General features: G+C 46.7%; 1 protein-coding gene across 3 annotated transcripts in view; it reads left to right on the top strand.

The window, feature by feature from the left end:
* The window catches only part of atp8a1 (ATPase phospholipid transporting 8A1), a 142,772-nt gene that overhangs the window by 26,688 nt on the left and 97,230 nt on the right, over positions 1–18,854 (top strand). For all 3 annotated transcript variants that reach the window (XM_083651631.1, XM_083651633.1, XM_083651632.1), the window contains exons 3-4: positions 13,031–13,130; positions 18,300–18,398. In XM_083651631.1, coding sequence (XP_083507757.1) covers positions 13,031–13,130; positions 18,300–18,398 — 199 coding nt within the window. The remainder of the gene's footprint in view (positions 1–13,030; positions 13,131–18,299; positions 18,399–18,854) is intronic.

The raw sequence follows: 18,854 nt of genomic DNA on the forward strand, positions 1-18,854 counted from the left end.
CTGGGCTGGCTTTGCCCTGAATATAGCACATGACAGAACAAAAGGGGAGGGCAACAGACACTACACCAGTGTTCAAGCAGGAGGTATGGCTGCTGTGGAGGCAACAGTGTTGGAGACACAGTGGTCATTTATCAAAAAATGAAATATGGCCTCCTTGTGATGTACAGGAGAACATGAAGACGGGTCATGTGCAGTGTTGGGCAAGTTACTTTCAAAATGTAATATACTACATATTACTAGTTACTTTCATTTGAAAGTAATAAGTTACATTACAATATTACTTTCTGTGTAGAGTAACTTGTTACTTATTACACTACTTTTGCATTACTTTCAACAAAACAACAGCAGCAACAGAATGACATCGCCACCCCGACAGCATCCCAAAAAATAATTTCAACCGCCTTGAAGTCAGTGTAAACCGCCCAAAATTCTAAATGTTATTCTTTTCCTTTGTTATTGTCATCTATAGTGGTTATTTGCATAAAAACAGTTAGTTTGATTAGGAAATTATTGCATCTTTTTTAAATATGTGCTTTGATTTAATAAAATGTAACTCAATTTGTAACTTGAGTTACTTGACAAAGTAACTGGTATAATATTACTGAAATCCTATTAGTAATAAGTTATATTACTGAGTTACTGCTAAAAGTAATATATTACATGTAATATGTTACTTTTGTAATTAGTTACCCCCAACACTGGTCATGTGGCACTTGGGGGAATGTTTGCACCAGGTTTGCATGCAGGCCTTTATGAGGTGATGGAGATAAGGAGGCTGCTGTCATACAGGGCCACACAGATAGGCTGCATAGCCACGATCACACAAGGTTGACCTCAATCACCATCATCCAGCATCTTTAATGCAATGCTGGGAAGGTAGAGGTTGTTTTTCCATTTGATTTGACTTGAAAGTGGTTAGAAAGTTTTTCTCTGAAGTATATTTGGATTTGTGAGAATTGCTACTATTTTTGAACGTGGTAATGGCAGTCCAGAGGCCAGCAGTGCTTTTCGTGACGACCTGCAGCATAACTCGCCCCTTTGCCTTTAACCCTACATAAACCCTGAGAGTCTCAGGCATAGCATCTGAATTGAGTCATATTCCACTCGTGTAGCTGCCACACACAAATGTCAACCTGTTCCAATGCTGGCCCATAGTCCAGACCATGATGGCACCCATGGCCATTCCAGGTTTGCTCAGGACAGTGGATGCAAGGTTTGATCCACTTGTGGTGGATTAGTCCAGATATTCCAGACTAGACCCTTTGCATCCTGTTGTTGTTGGTGGTGGAGGATTGTAGCGGTTTTAGCATTAAAAGGTCAGGTCTGGGGCCTGGGCGGGCCGTCCTCTGTCAAGGGATATTACTAGTGTTAGCATTCCTGCTGCATGAGGCCTGATATATGAGCGTGCTCACACAGACATGCATGCAGCTACACACACAGCAGAGGCATGAGGAACACATCAATAAGCCTGGACGTTGTTATAGTTTCCTTCTGAGCTAAGATTTTTATGTCCATGTATAAAGTTCACATGAGAGACTGGGGCCACTAAGAGGACTGGAGGATGTCCTCCCCCTCGGTGCTCCTTTGCAATACGCCCTTGAAATGACTGCTCAGCTACTCAGCTGTGAAAAATGGGGTGGGGGTCCGCCATGAATCTTGCCCTTTTTTCCTCTTTTCAGTTAAGTAGATATCAGATTTCTGCTTCACAAATCTGAGTTTTACTTTAACAGAACTGGGCTCAAATAGCCTTTGCAATTAAGTATTAGCATTCTTTTCTGTAGATGTTTTTTTGGGGGGCATTTTTCACCTTTATTTGATAGGGCAGTAGATTGAAAGGAAGGGTGGAGAGAGAAAGAGAGAGAGAGAGATAGGGGATGACGTGGTGGATCACGGGTCGGATTTGAACCCGGGTCGCATTTGAACGCGGGTCGACCACATGAAGGCCTCAGCCTTAGTGGTACGCACTCTACCAGGTGAGCCACGGGAGAGCCCCGTCTTAGCATTTGTTTCTGGTTGTAGTATAGAGACAGTCCGCATGTCTGGGAACGCCCATACAGGCTCTAGGAACGCCCACAATAGACGCTGGGTTAGTCTGGGGGCGGGGTCAGGGTGGGGTAAATTCCCCCGTTCTATCCATTCAGCAAAGTTAGAATTGAGCTGATGGCCCAGCCCAGGCAGACACGATCGGGGATTTAACCACCGCAGTAAACGCACATCTGAGCAGACGTCTTGTGTTCTGCTCTAGAACTCCCAAACATGTAGTTTAGAGCCGCAGCACCGTCTTTTGGTGAGTCAGCCCATGAGATACTGTATATCGGCGGTTTTACCCCACTCTCGCGCCAGCCGTTTAACATTTTGTGCGCGTTCCCAGACATGCGGACTGTCTCTATATTGCATCAGCATCTATGCGATATTTTGAACTTTCTGTCATTGTATGGTCCTTTGTGAAAAAACCCCCAGCCATCCAACACCTGAGTCGGGTAAAATAAACCATAAATATATGCAAAAATGATTTGATCCAAGTCTAGTTACAAATACACATTTCTACACACAGTGTTGCCTCGATATCACATTCACGCTTCTGCTTTCAAGCAAATTGATGTAGGAACCCAGAAGTTTTGACACTATGTGCTATCATTCTCCACCTGCTGCACCATTACTGGCATAGTGTTTCAGATGCTACACGGGCACACACACACACACACACACACACACACACACACACACACACACACACACACACACACACACACCATCACTGTACTCAACTGTCATGAATAGTTTAATTTATAGTAATATCCATTAAAATCTGCGCCACTCTGGTCACAATGCTGTGGAGGTTGTGAAGATTGCATTGCCGTTTATTCAGCTGCACTGGTTGTCAGATCTGGCCATAATGTAAACATGCATGTGGTCAGGTGAGATGTGCACAACTTGTCCGATGGCAAACAGGATGTACACACACGCACACACGCACGCGCACGCACACACACGCACACACGCACACGCACACACACACACGCACACGCACACACGTACATCTAGACACGTAAACAAAAAATGCAAGTTGTTTCACCGTCAGCTCACTGTTTCTTTGTCAAAATGACCAGTCTAACCAGTCTTTCAGCCTTATGCAGGTTCCTGTGCAGTTGTGTGTGTACTGTGTGTACATTGTGTACACAACTAATACATTTGACAAGGGGAGAGCCAGTCATGTTCTCCGTCATGCCAAGTCTGGCGTTATCTGTCTATTGTCAGACCAGTGTGTCTTGAGACGGTTACTCCACAGTCAAACATTCTGACTCATATGAGCCTCACCCCTGACCTCCTGCAAATGACTTTAGGAATGTTAGCCAGTCAAAGCTCTACTATGATATAAATGGTAAAGCACTGAAGCTGCTAGTCTCTCCAAATCCCATTCAGCATGTTCCCATGAAGGTCTCTCACAGCATCACCATTTTTATGCGTGGTAGAAAAATGTCATGATGATGTCACGGCAGACATTCAAATATTCGTGGAAAACCTCAATAGAATATTTGACTGTGAAAAAATAATATTCGGTACAGCCTTAGTAGCGGTATTCGCAAACATCTAGACTAGAGCTTGGTTTTTCCATAAGTGACTGACATTTTGTTGAAGTGAGTGTTGAACTGTGCATGTCTGAGTTGACTGTGGTTGTAAGCTTCAGTGGCCAGCTGTTGATTCGCTTATCTCTGGGGATGGGATTCGAGGACCGGAACCATTTAGGACCGCTTCCAAATTGTCCAATTACCCGGAATCGTATGCCTCCGAGGATATCACTGCCGGCATGTTTTTCTGACAGTAAAAGCCATGCGTCATGACGGCAAACTCCTCTGCGTCCATGCTGCTAGGAAACTTGCAAGGAGGGTGGAAACACCAGCAATATGTTGAAACCTGTTACTGTATATCCTTTTAAGAGAGGAGCATTTTAATGATTTGAACATGTTCAAATGTTATTAGGCAGACACATTCTACACTGTGTTCAGACTCAAGTGATAATGAAACAGCCGTGTTGATGCTGAAAACCTGTGTAGGGATGTACTTTTTTCCCCCAGACCGAAAATTGATCAGGAATCGATAAAGAATTGGACGGTGGGGAGTGACGCAAGAAAACGTCTTGAAATCTGATCTAAGTTGATGACTGAGTTGCATTTTCAGAGATGTTATTGAATCACATTTCAAACCACATATGTGGTTTAAAGATCCCATATCGTGGGAAAAGGGATTTCCATTGCATTCCGTTTGCACTTTAGTAAGCCGTTGCTAGTTTGAATGAAAAGCTTGGCTATTTTCTCGATAGCTGTAAGCTGAACCAGCAGAGGAAGTGCTCCTGTACTGCCGTCTTCATCCTCAAGGCACAGGCAGGAAATGAGAGGCAACAAAGATCCATAATCAACCATTAACAGGGGTGTGACAGTAGCTGTTATCTGTAGCCTGGGTAAACCCAGCCTCCACATGACCTCCATGTACTATCACGCTACAGGCCTGTGACGTCACGTTGAAGGCTGGGTTGACCCAGGCTAGGTGATCTGGCCCTGCATAGGTGTGACAGTAGCTGGTGATCTGGCCCTGCATAGGTGTGGCAGTAGCTGGTGATCTGGCCCTGCATAGGTGTGGCATAGGTGTGACAGTAGCTGGTGATCTGGCCCTGCGTAGGTGTGGCATAGGTGTGGCAGTAGCTGGTGACTGGGCCTGCGTAGGTGTGGCATAGGTGTGGCAGTAGCTGGTGACTGGGCCTGCGTAGGTGTGGCATAGGTGTGACAGTAGCTGGGGATCTGGCCCTGCGTAGGTGTGGCATAGGTGTGGCAGTAGCTGGTGACTGGGCCTGCGTAGGTGTGGCATAGGTGTGGCAGTAGCTGGTGACTGGGCCTGCGTAGGTGTGACAGTAGCTGGGGATCTGGCCCTGCGTAGGTGTGACAGTAGCTGGGGATCTGGCCCTGCGTAGGTGTGACAGTAGCTGGTGATCTGGCCCTGCGTAGGTGTGACAGTAGCTGGTGATCTGGTCCTGCGTAGGTGTGGCATAGGTGTGACAGTAGCTGGTGATCTGGCCCTGCGTAGGTGTGGCAGTAGCTGGTGATCTGGCCCTGCGTAGGTGTGACAGTAGCTGGGGATCTGGCCCTGCGTAGGTGTGACAGTAGCTGGTGATCTGGCCCTGCGTAGGTGTGGCAGTAGCTGGTGATCTGGCCCTGCGTAGGTGTGGCATAGGTGTGACAGTAGCTGGTGATCTGGCCCTGCGTAGGTGTGACAGTAGCTGGTGATCTGGCCCTGCGTAGGTGTGACAGTAGCTGGTGATCTGGCCCTGCGTAGGTGTGGCAGCAGCTGGTGACTGGGCCTGCGTAGGTGTGACAGTAGCTGGTGATCTGGCCCTGCGTAGGTGTGGCAGTAGCTGGTGATCTGGCCCTGCGTAGGTGTGGCAGTAGCTGGTGATCTGGCCCTGCGTAGGTGTGGCATAGGTGTGACAGTAGCTGGTGATCTGGCCCTGCATAGGTGTGGCAGTAGCTGGTGATCTGGCCCTGCGTAGGTGTGGCATAGGTGTGACAGTAGCTGGTGATCTGGCCCTGCGTAGGTGTGGCAGTAGCTGGTGATCTGGCCCTGCGTAGGTGTGACAGTAGCTGGTGATCTGGCCCTGCGTAGGTGTGACAGTAGCTGGTGATCTGGCCCTGCGTAGGTGTGGCAGTAGCTGGTGACTGGGCCTGCGTAGGTGTGACAGTAGCTGGTGATCTGGCCCTGCGTAGGTGTGGCAGTAGCTGGTGATCTGGCCCTGCGTAGGTGTGACAGTAGCTGGGGATCTGGCCCTGCGTAGGTGTGACAGTAGCTGGTGATCTGGCCCTGCGTAGGTGTGACAGTAGCTGGTGATCTGGCCCTGCGTAGGTGTGACAGTAGCTGGTGATCTGGCCCTGCGTAGGTGTGACAGTAGCTGGGGATCTGGCCCTGCGTAGGTGTGACAGTAGCTGGTGATCTGGCCCTGCGTAGGTGTGACAGTAGCTGGTGATCTGGCCCTGCGTAGGTGTGACAGTAGCTGGTGATCTGGCCCTGCGTAGGTGTGACAGTAGCTGGTAGGGGTGGGGGGAAAAATCGATACAGCATAGTATCGTGATATTTTGTGGGGAATATATCGTATCATATCGAATTCCAAGTATTGTGATATTTTATAATACAAAATGTCAAGTGCATCATGCAACATTTATGACAGGTTTTTATGACAGTGTTGGTCAGTCTGTCTGCTTGACAATCCCATTTTGCTCCAATAAAAATGATTGAAGTGAGATGAACAGACTGGAAACTTTATCTCATTAGATAAAACAGATGTTGATAAAGTTTTTACCTTTGGGACATCATTTGCAGTTGAAAAAAGGTAATAAATCACAATATATCACAATATCGCAATACTCAATATATCGCAATACTAGCATATCGCAATATTGCAATACTATCGGATCGTGACAAAAGTATCGTGATAATATCGTATCGTGGGGCACCAGTGATTCCCACCCCTAGTAGCTGGTGATCTGGCCCTGCGTAGGTGGGGCAAGTTTGACAGTAGGAGAACTAGAGATGAGGTCATGGCATGGTTTACAGTACTACCACATGAAATCAGAGAGAAGGAAGGATATAAAGTCATAAGAGAGAGAGGTGAGGAGGAGGATCTACAACTGAAGGATATAAAGTCATAAGAGAGAGAGGCGAGGAGGAGGATCTAGAACTGAAGGATATAAAGTCATAAGAGAGAGAGGCGAGGAGGAGGATCTAGAACTGAAGGATATAAAGTCATAAGAGAGAGAGGCGAGGAGGAGGATCTAGAACTGAAGGATATAAAGTCATAAGAGAGAGAGGTGAGGAGGAGGATCTAGAACTGAAGGATATAAAGTCATAAGAGAGAGAGAGGCGAGGAGGAGGATCTAGAACTGAAGGATATAAAGTCATAAGAGAGAGAGGCGAGGAGGAGGATCTAGAACTGAAGGATATAAAGTCATAAGAGAGAGAGGTGAGGAGGAGGATCTAGAACTGAAGGATATAAAGTCATGAGAGAGAGGCGAGGAGGAGGATCTAGAACTGAAGGATATAAAGTCATAAGAGAGGGAGGTGAGGAGGAGGATCTAGAACTGAAGGATATAAAGTCATAAGAGAGAGAGGCGAGGAGGAGGATCTAGAACTGAAGGATATAAAGTGATAAGAGAGAGAGGCGAGGAGGAGGATCTAGAACTGAAGGATATAAAGTCATAAGAGAGAGAGGCGAGGAGGAGGATCTAGAACTGAAGGATATAAAGTCATAAGAGAGAGAGGCGAGGAGGAGGATCTAGAACTGATGGATATAAAGTCATAAGAGAGAGAGAGGCGAGGAGGAGGATCTAGAACTGAAGGATATAAAGTGATAAGAGAGAGAGGCGAGGAGGAGGATCTAGAACTGAAGGATATAAAGTCATAAGAGAGAGAGGCGAGGAGGAGGATCTAGAACTGAAGGATATAAAGTCATAAGAGAGAGGTGAGGAGGAGGATCTAGAACTGAAGGATATAAAGTCATAAGAGAGAGAGGTGAGGAGGAGGATCTAGAACTGAAGGATATAAAGTCATAAGAGAGAGAGGCGAGGAGGAGGATCTAGAACTGAAGGATATAAAGTCATAAGAGAGAGAGGCGAGGAGGAGGATCTAGAACTGGAGGATATAAAGTCATAAGAGAGAGAGGCGAGGAGGAGGATCTAGAACTGGGGCCACCTGTACGTACGTAGACATGTAAATGCACTCACAGTACTGTAAGGTGTGCTGTCCTGGATGGAAGTGGCTTCATATATTATCAAACATATCACCATTGACTGGGGAGGGGTGCCAACGCAAATCTCGCCTATTCACCTTACGTAGCCACACCCATTTGACCCGGTTGTGTGGTCGTGTCACAACTTCCGTTAAAAATAAAATAAAATAAAATGGCTGGCTGCTCCAATATCATCTAACTCTGAATTAACTAATAATTTGGCCAATTGTATGTAACATACCAAATAAAAGCAAGCGGCAATGTCTAAGAATGCAACGCCATGTAACTGGCTTGTTAAGTCTCGCATTCCAGGGAATTACGTCTGCGGGTCTTATTGACATAAGTGGCTCGAGCGCTCGGAGGAGAGAAAACTATCTGAAGCTTTCTTTGTTGGAGTCCAGGGGCCGGTTGCACCAACTGGTCTTACTGGTCTTAAGCTAAGTTGGTCGTAACTTTACGACCTAACAGCTATGCCGGTTGCACCAAGACGGCTTAAGCCTTCTTTTCACTACGCCCAGGCGTAAGAGTTACGCCTGGTCAGGAGGAGGCGTAGCGCCTGCCTGTAAACAGAGATCTCCGTGTCTTATCAGCAGAGACCGTTTTGAGTCCTTACCCTCATCGTGTCGTAACACAGCCAGTTCTCCATCTTTTGAAGCATGATGTTAGATTACAACAAGCTAGTTGTGTGGCTTAGCCTTCCAAAATGTTGCCGTTAATTTTTTAGAATGTAATACATAGAATTGGGAACGTTACATTCAATTTCATTCAGACTGTCTTTCTGGCTCAATCGCCGCCATTTTTCCCCCGGAGCGAGGGAGGGTGAGAGGAGGGAGGGTGTTTTACAGTAGTGGCTGAGAGAGCGTAGTGGCACAGTGCTCCAAGCAGGTCGCGAGGCACATTTTTTGCAACATCATCCAATCAGGGTGCATTCCCTGGCAATTCACATGGACGCGCATTGCTACGACCAGCATAGTTAAGACCAGACGTAAGCCGTGTTGGTGCAACAGGCGTAAGTCCATGGTCTTAACTAAGACCGACGTAGGACTTACGACCAGGCATAGTTAAGACCAGTTGGTGCAACCGGCCCCAGGTATGTTGTACAAGAAAGTGCTCGTCATTGTCGATGATAACGTTATCTGACCTGGCTAACAGTGGATACTCGCTTGCTTGCTGTGTACCTGCTCAAAGTAGTAGGCTACGTTCTTTATTTTACCCCCTGCACTGTCCGCTCCAAAAGCAACTTATTTTGCGCTGTGACCGCCGGAAGTGTTAACAGGACCCGGAAGAATTTGGCCCACTGTAAGGTCTGAACATAAGGTGAATAGGGCACCAAAAGTTGGTGCCCTTTTTTTTTCTCTCCAAATCCATGGTGGTCATTAGTAGCAGTTTCTGTTAAAATTATCTTTATTTATTATTTATTTTTGCTTTAAAACTATTTTTTAATTTTCTGCTTAACTCATTGAGTGCCAGCCACTTTTGGAGAACGGACGCTCCCAGTGCCAGAGTTTCAGAGCGTTTTCAGTGATTTCTCGAGGCCCACAGAATATTGTGTGATATTACTATGTAAACACCGAACACGCACAAAGAACGAGGAGACTCTATTGTATCATCAGCAAAAAAAAGTTTATTGATACCATTTTCCGTTCTTTAGTTATGAGCCGGAGAAGATAGGTTGTTTTCAGCAAAAACAGGCGTTTCAAATTAGAAGCTGAGATATTCAGCCTTTTGTGAAATGAAGCATTTCAAGCACATTCACTGACTCTGAAGCTAATATTTTCTGACCTGAAACATCTGAACAGCACCCACACACCCCTCAACTCCAAACTCCTCCTCTGTGGGAGTGTCTCTGGTGGCTCTGCTCGCTCTGCTGGCTGCTGCGTGTGTCAGGCGAGTCTCTGCTGCCTGCTATGGCAGGCTCTGCTGCCTTACGGATCCACGTTCGGATGGCGGCCGCTCGTCGGGGGAGTCTGGATCGGGCTCGCGTTCGTCTGCGTTTCTGGGGTTTCGGTTGTGAGCTGGGATGAAGCTGCGTCCGATTATAGGCTTTCTGCTGCGCGTTTCAAAGTGCGCTGCACCCAGTCTATTTTCGGAGCGCTCAGCCTTGTGCGCCGGCTCCCAGCGCGACACTGAAAAGCCAAACCATTCTCATGAGAATGGTTTGGCTTTGGTTTTATTTTCTGGCGGCTAATCGTGTGGAGAAACTATGCAGCAGAGACAGAGGGGCTCATTTGTGGGAGCGGATTGACTGCTGTTCGCAGCTAACGTTGGCTCCAGGCAGCCAGAGCAATCTGTGCCGCTCTGGCTCATGCATCGGTTTCTCTTTCATCACGGGGCTTTTTCTGATTTTTTTCCTCAACTTTCTCTAATCTGGAGAGCACTGTCGCCACCTAATGGGTCCATAAAATAGGTTATACACCTTCAATAGCTACAATATTTTTACAGGAGATGCACGAGGCTTTGATCCACGTCCCACCGTCAAAAAACGCAATTGACGACTTTAGTCGTCTTTGGCACTCAATGAGTTAAAGTTCATGAAAAAAAGTGGCATTCTTGTTTTTCCCCACAATAATTTCATAATACCATTTGTAATGCCACCGTTGTAGTGCTGTTGTTCAAAATTAAAGTACATTTTCTCAGATTTATTGATGTCTTTCTAGTCACACAATTTAATAGTCAGTGTTTCCCATACACTGATCTATTTGTGGTGGTACACCCTATATAGATTTTGACCCCCACAAATACTGCCACATATTAATTTCAACTAGTTGACTGCAAACTCCTGCTTTAGTGCTTACAGTATATTATTATCTTGTCGGAATTTTATTCCAGCCAAGAAGTTCCCTTTTGATTTAATTTTACTTTTGTTTTGCCTACAAAGCAAAATGTTACTTTACTTGAAACTCCCCTGAAGTGATTTTGGTATTATGTATGCAAGCATAATTCTACCATAAGTAACCTGTATGCAGAATATATATAGTATATATAGGGAAACAATTATTTTTTCATTGCTGTAAAACCACAGAACGGTAAAGAAGATATTGATGTGTGTAGTTCTTCATAGATCTAGTCTCTTCATTTTGATCTCAAAGTGCACCAGCTTGATCCATTTTTACTTGAAACTGTACTAAATTTTCTTCCGGGGGGGCATGCCCCCGGACCCCCCTAGGGGTTCAGCGGTCCATGACCTTTGGGTGGGCTGAGCCCACCCAAAGGTCTGATGCTAAAACCGCCCCTGGTCAGAACAATGCCTTGCTCTCTTGCTCGCTCTCTGTCACTCCCCCTCTGTCAACATATACACACTGCTCCACTGTAGCAAGCAGCCAGGATGACAAGGAATGGAAAACACAAATGAAAACATTGTTTAAAAAGTCCATTGTCAAATATGATACATGTACAGTCACAGGGTTAAGACAATGGATATCACCACTGCTACACTCCATATGTTCACTCGGCCCCTTCAGATAGGTTGGAGGCTGTACTCTCTTATGCTGCTTGTATGTGTGTGTGACTGTGTGTGTGTGTCTGTGTGTGTGTGTGTGTGTGTGTGTGTTTGTGTGTGTGTGTTTGTGTGTGTGTGCGTGCCGCGTGGGTAAGCAAAGAGTTGTATGTGTGTGTGTGTGCGTGGGTAAGCAAAGAGTTGTATTTGTGTGTGACTGTGTGTGTGTATGTGTGCGCGTGTGTGCGTGGGTAAGCAAAGCGTTGCCGGTGGCTTGGCATACATCATGGCGTATATCTTCTCCCAAAGTGGCTGTTCTGACCGGCCCTTTAACACAGCTGTAAATCACTGTTGGGAGTGTGTGTCTGTGGGCTGCTGAAGGCTGTACCAGCAGCCTCAGTTTACCACCATTCACCAACACCTCCCCCCTCCTCCACCCTCAGTATACCACCATTCATTCACCAACACCTCCCCCCCTCCTCCACCCTCAGTATACCACCATTCATTCACCAACACCTCCCCCCCCTCCTCCACCCTCACTCAGTATACCACCATTCATTCACCAACACCTCCCCCCCTCCTCCACCCTCAGTATACCACCATTCATTCACCAACACCTCCCCCCCTCCTCCACCCTCACTCAGTATACCACCATTCACCAACACCTCACCCCCCTCCACCCTCACTCAGTATACCACCATTCATTCACCAACACCTCCCCCCCTCCTCCACCCTCACTCAGTATACCACCATTCATTCACCAACACCTCCCCCCCTCCTCCACCCTCACTCAGTATACCACCATTCATTCACCAACACCTCCCCCACTCCTCCACCCTCACTCAGTATACCACCATTCATTCACCAGCACCTCCCCCCTCCTCCACCCTCACTCAGTATACCACCATTCATTCACCAGCACCTCCCCCCCTCCTCCACCCTCACTCAGTTTACCACCATTCACCAACACCTCCCCCCTCCTCCACCCTCAGTATACCACCATTCATTCACCAACACCTCCCCCCCTCCTCCACCCTCAGTATACCACCATTCATTCACCAACACCTCCCCCCCTCCTCCACCCTCACTCAGTATACCACCATTCATTCACCAACACCTCCCCCACTCCTCCACCCTCACTCAGTATACCACCATTCATTCACCAGCACCTCCCCCCTCCTCCACCCTCAGTATATCACCATTCATTCACAAACACCTCCCCCACTCTTCCACCCTCAGTATACCACCATTCACCAACACCTCCCCCCCTCCTCCACCCTCAGTATACCACCATTCATTCACCAACACCTCCCCCCCTCCTCCACCCTCACTCAGTATACCACCATTCATTCAACAACTCCTCCACCCCTGTGTGACCCTGGCACACACAGCTCACATCTGCCAGGAGCTCTTTACGTCCTTTTTACCAGCTCCTTTCCTCCTCCTAATTTTTCTTTACTTCGGCTAGTCCAGTGGTCCCCCCCCCCCCCCCCCCCCCCCCCACACACACACACACGCTGTCTCCGCCCACCACACTCCCTCCACACAGGGAACAAACGACTTCCTGGAATGGGTGGGCTTGGGGCCAAGGTAGTGGTTACATTGTACTGTATTTGAATGGCCAGGATATTCATATTATGCAGGTTGTAGAATACAGAACCAGTTGTCACATTCAATCTTGTATGTTGTGAAACGTTGATAGTGCAGAAAGATGGTGCAAAAACCTGGGAAACTAACATTTTTTATGCTCTGTCTGTTTGTCTGTCTGTCTCTCTGTCTCTCTGTCTGTCTGTCTCTCACTCTCTGCCGGATCTGGTCTCCAGCACAGCGAAATATAATGTCTTCACCTTCCTTCCTCGGTTCCTCTACTCGCAGTTCAGGAGGGCAGCCAACTCCTTTTTTCTCTTCATTGCACTCTTGCAGGTAAGACATCAGGGACATGTGTTTGTTTATTGTCTTATTGTTGTTGTTGTCATACATTTGTGTGCACTAGGGGTGGGAATCGCAGAGTAACTCATGATACGATACTATTGCGATACTTGGCTTTCGATAACGATGGCATAACAATGCAGCGATTCTCTGGTAATCGATACACTGCAAGAGATTTCATCTGCCATACATCACAATATTTGTGTAACTGAAGAGGAAAAAATAACCCTAAAAAGGCAAACAGCAGGACTCATGGATTTATTCACAGAATTGACATGAAACAATGTACAACAAAGTGCAGACTGTATAGCGCCTCTTTAACACACACTGACTGCAACTTGTCCACGACTCCATGTGTGAAGTTAAAATGTTGAAAGGATACAAAATATTGTCTCACTAAAATCTTTTCAATCTGTGTAAATTAAGTTTACAGAAAAAAATCATGCAAAAAGAATGCAAAAAATACACATTTCAGGATAAAATGTCACAATATGGCATCACAATATGGTATCACGATATGGGTGCCAGTGTATCGATAATGAATCGCAAGAGGAAGTATCACGATATTTTGATATATTGATATTTTGTCCCACCCCTAGTGTGCACCAATAATAGGTAAAATTCCATTATAAAGTAGTGCTGACCTTCTTCGCAGTCTCCATTTTTGTCGTTTTTGTTTCCGATTCATTCGTGTGCGAGTGTTCTTTTCTTTTCTATTTTTTTACTGCCGTGGCCTAGACACCATATCCAAAGGTCGCGTCTGTAATTTAATAAAACACACATACACACACACACACACACACACACGCTCAGAAGCAGAGTACTTTATATATCCTCATAATGAATAATACATGTAATACTACATGTGCCTCTCTCAAAAGGAAACTAGATGTGCCTGCTGCCTCCACACACATACTACATATCGCATGCCTTTTAAAATGCATGAGTTGCAGTGGAGGGCCGTATTTTGTTCTTTTACTGTATCTGTACCACACTGCAGTGAAGGAATTGTACTGTACTGTACTGTACTAAGTGTCTGTGAGACATAGCCTGTGCAGCACACATAAGTACCCTGACCGATCCTGAACCAGATGAGTAGTAGGACAGCAGAGTGACAGGAAACATTAGGATTAGATTTGTTGTAGAAATGAGCTGCTCCTGGGTGGCGAGTTGCAGTGTCCAATCGATTATTGGCTCTCTGGCGATGGTTTGATTACTGCCTGATGTCACGCACACACACACACACACACACACACACACACACACACAGTTTGGGTAATGTCTGGCCCCGAGGACGTTTTGCAGTGGCTTTCCTATGTGGGTCACCTCTAAGCCCTTTTAAGAACACTTGATCATCACCCACCAATCATGACGACATGATTCAAAGCAGCCCCGAGTCATGTCTCAGGTGTTGAGTCAAAGCAACCTCGAGTCATGTCTCAGGTGTTGAGTCAAAGCAACCTTGAGTCATGTCTCAGGTGTTGAGTCAAAGCAACCTCGAGTCATGTCTCAGGTGTTGAGTCAAAGCAACCTCGAGTCATGTCTCAGGTGTTGAGTCAAAGCAACCCCGAGTCACGTCTCAGGTGTTGATTCAAAGCAACCCCGAGTCATGGCTCAGGTGTTGAGTCAAAGCAGCCCCGAGTTATGTCTCAGGTGTTGAGTCAAAGCAGCCCCGAGTCATGTCTCAGGTGTTGAGTCAAAGCAACCTTGAGTCATGTCTCAGGTGTTGAGTCAAAGCAACCTCGAGTCATGTCTCAGGTGTTGAGTCAAAGCAACCTCGAGTCATGTCTCAGGTGTTGAGTCAAAGCAACCCCGAGTCACGTCTCAGGTGTTGATTCAAAGCAACCCCGAGTCATGGCTCAGGTGTTGAGTCAAAGCAGCCCCGAGTTATGTCTCAGGTGTTGAGTCAAAGCAGCCCCGAGTCATGTCTCAGGTGTTGAGTCAAAGCAGCCCCGAGTCATGTCTCAGGTGTTGAGTCAAAGCAACCTTGAGTTATGTCTCAGGTGTTGAGTCAAAGCAGCCCCGAGTCATGTCTCAGGTGTTGAGTCAAAGCAACCTCGAGTCATGTCTCAGGTGTTGAGTCAAAGCAGCCCCGAGTCATGTCTCAGGTGTTGAGTCAAAGCAACCTTGAGTCATGTCTCAGGTGTTGAGTCAAAGCAGCCCCGAGTCATGTCTCAGGTGTTGAGTCAAAGCAACCTCGAGTCATGTCTCAGGTGTTGAGTCAAAGCAGCCCCAAGTCACGTCTCAGGTGTTGATTCAAAGCAACCCCGAGTCATGTCTCAGGTGTTGAGTCAAAGCAACCCCGAGTCATGTCTCAGGTGTTGAGTCAAAGCAACCTCGAGTCATGTCTCAGGTGTTGAGTCAAAGCAACCCGAGTCATTTCTCAGGTGTTGAGTCAAAGCAGCCCCGAGTCATGTCTCAGGTGTTGAGTCAAAGCAGCCCCGAGTCATGTCTCAGGTGTTGAGTCAAAGCAACCTCGAGTCATGTCTCAGGTGTTTAGTCAAAGCAACCCCGAGTCATGTCTCAGGTGTTGAGTCAAAGCAACCTTGAGTCATGTCTCAGGTGTTGAGTCAAAGCAACCTCGAGTCATGTCTCAGGTGTTGAGTCAAAGCAACCCCGAGTCACGTCTCAGGTGTTGATTCAAAGCAACCCCGAGTCATGGCTCAGGTGTTGAGTCAAAGCACCCCCGAGTTATGTCTCAGGTGTTGAGTCAAAGCAGCCCCGAGTCATGTCTCAGGTGTTGAGTCAAAGCAGCCCCGAGTCATGTCTCAGGTGTTGAGTCAAAGCAACCTTGAGTCATGTCTCAGGTGTTGAGTCAAAGCAGCCCCGAGTCATGTCTCAGGTGTTGAGTCAAAGCAACCTCGAGTCATGTCTCAGGTGTTGAGTCAAAGCAGCCCCAAGTCACGTCTCAGGTGTTGATTCAAAGCAACCCCGAGTCATGTCTCAGGTGTTGAGTCAAAGCAACCCCGAGTCATGTCTCAGGTGTTGAGTCAAAGCAACCTCGAGTCATGTCTCAGGTGTTGAGTCAAAGCAACCCGAGTCATTTCTCAGGTGTTGAGTCAAAGCAGCCCCGAGTCATGTCTCAGGTGTTGAGTCAAAGCAGCCCCGAGTCATGTCTCAGGTGTTGAGTCAAAGCAACCTCGAGTCATGTCTCAGGTGTTTAGTCAAAGCAACCCCGAGTCATGTCTCAGGTGTTGAGTCAAAGCAACCTTGAGTCATGTCTCAGGTGTTGAGTCAAAGCAACCTCGAGTCATGTCTCAGGTGTTGAGTCAAAGCAACCTCGAGTCATGTCTCAGGTGTTGAGTCAAAGCAACCTCGAGTCATGTCTCAGGTGTTGAGTCAAAGCAGCCCCGAGTCACGTCTCAGGTGTTGAGTCAAAGCAACCTTGAGTCATGTCTCAGGTGTTGAGTCAAAGCAGCCCCGAGTCACGTCTCAGGTGTTGAGTCAAAGCAGCCCCGAGTCATGTCTCAGGTGTTGAGTCAAAGCAACCTTGAGTCATGTCTCAGGTGTTGAGTCAAAGCAACCTCGAGTCACGTCTCAGGTGTTGAGTCAAAGCAACCTCGAGTCACGTCTCAGGTGTTGAGTCAAAGCAACCTTGAGTCACGTCTCAGGTGTTGAGTCAAAGCAACCTTGAGTCATGTCTCAGGTGTTGAGTCAAAGCAACCTCGAGTCACGTCTCAGGTGTTGAGTCAAAGCAACCTGGAGTCACGTCTCAGGTGTTGAGAAGTGCCGCAGAGCAGATGAAACAATGGAGAGAGGGAAGGCTTCATAGCACTCAGATTGTGTCTTTACCTATATTATTTGTGCTGACAGCCTGCACCGCTCTAACGAGGGCTCTAACGAGGGCTCTGAGGATAGGCCAGGCCATAATCCTAACAACCTTGAAGCTGCGGCTTTGAAAAGCAGCTGGTGTGAATCTTCATTACCCGTCCTGTCGATGCTGCAACCTTGAATAAAACATCTATGCTGATGAGGACGAGGAGAGATCTATTTCTACCCACTTTCCTTCAAGCACTGTTGAAGGGACTGTTGCCTCCTCTGGCCCTCACTTGCTTGGCTTTAATTGTGAAGATTGTTTTTGGGGGTCGATTTTTTAAATTGCTAAATTCAGTTGTGAGGAGAAGATGGCAACTGTTTCTAAAAATGCATTTGTTTGTGCTGCATATGCGCAAACAAATTTAGTTTATATACATTTTGGGTAAGTTATATTCTTGAAGAGTTTGTAGATGGAAAACAGGCTTTTCCTACCTTCCAGCTTTTCCAACTTTCTTAACCAAACATTTCATCCGGTTGTGTCAAAAGACCAGGCAATAAATTCCACAGTGAAAAAAGAAATCCAATAAATCACCATGTAAAGTAAACCAGGCCAATGATGGAATGACACATTTTCACTTTAATTATGGAGCAGGTTTTTAAAGAGCCCCTTGTGGGAAAGGCACACACACACAGCTTTCCTATTTTCTTGCACATCATGGTTCTTAAAGATCACAACCTCCATCTTCCCATGATAAGTGCATGACATTCTGTGTGCTTACAGTGAGTCGCCGTGCCCCGCCCTGCTTCATACTAATACATCCTGTGATGGAGTGACTGATGTGCTGTCTTCCTGCCTCCATAGTCATGTCATCCTAATGTTTAACGAGCCCCCACATACTATATCCTGCCCCCGCCCCTCCCTAACAAATGCTGCTGTCAAGCTCAAGGAGAGCTCTGTGACACCAGAAGCTTCATCATTGTGCGTGCGTGCGTGCGTCGTGCATGCATGCTGTACAGCACATGCCAGAGTCTTGATTCAAAGCCATATCGGACTCTCCGGGGAAATCTTCCCAGTGAGCTGACAAGACCCCTGCTGTCATCTGCTGTCACAAATCTTCAGATAGCAGACTGGATGCCCACATATCTTTGGCAATGCATCATTGCAAACCGTACAGCATTCCAGGTTCCACTGTGCTGTTTGGCTTTCTAAAGCAAGGAAGGTTTGAGAGATTTTGTGAAGTGAAGGGAATCAAACTTATATTATGCACGTCCAATTCTCACACTGGTGTTGACCAACGATTAAACTGCAAAATTCAAAGTAGATCTGAAAAACATTCTTGCCTTGATTTTGAATTTGACAGGGTTTGACTTGATGTTCAAGCTTTTTGTGTCTTGTCTCTCTTTCAGCAAATCCCAGATGTGTCTCCTACCGGTCGCTGGACCACACTGGTACCCCTGCTCTTAATCCTGGTGGTTGCTGCCGTCAAGGAGGTCATTGAAGACCTGGTGAGAAAAACAACAGCCACTATAGACCCTTATCACGGGGGCCATTTTGTGTCGAAAAGGCAGGATAAACACAGGTGCAAGCAAAACACTAATGAGGGTTTCCAACTTCCAATCATGGAAGATGGAAACCCTCATTAGTGTTTTGCTTGCACCTGTGTTTATCCTGCCTTTTCGACACAAAATGGCCCCCGTGAGAAGGGTCTATTAGCAAAGGCCAGACAGATATATCAGGAGATTCAGCACCACACCTGTCTCAAATATTAATTGTACATAATTAGTTTGCTTTAACCTGCTTGGAGCACCAGAGGGGCCAGAACTTTTCAGATAATGCCAGTTATGTTGGCAATCACAGAAAAGCTTACTAAACTAATACTTGTCTCTAATTGGTTTCAATACAACTCTCTCATACCTGCCAACACTCCTGATTTACGCGGGAGTCTCTCTGTTTGAACCCTT

Source organism: Poromitra crassiceps (assembly GCF_964638095.1).
Source record: "Poromitra crassiceps genome assembly, chromosome: 15".
Classification (NCBI taxonomy): Eukaryota; Metazoa; Chordata; class Actinopteri; order Beryciformes; family Melamphaidae; genus Poromitra; species Poromitra crassiceps.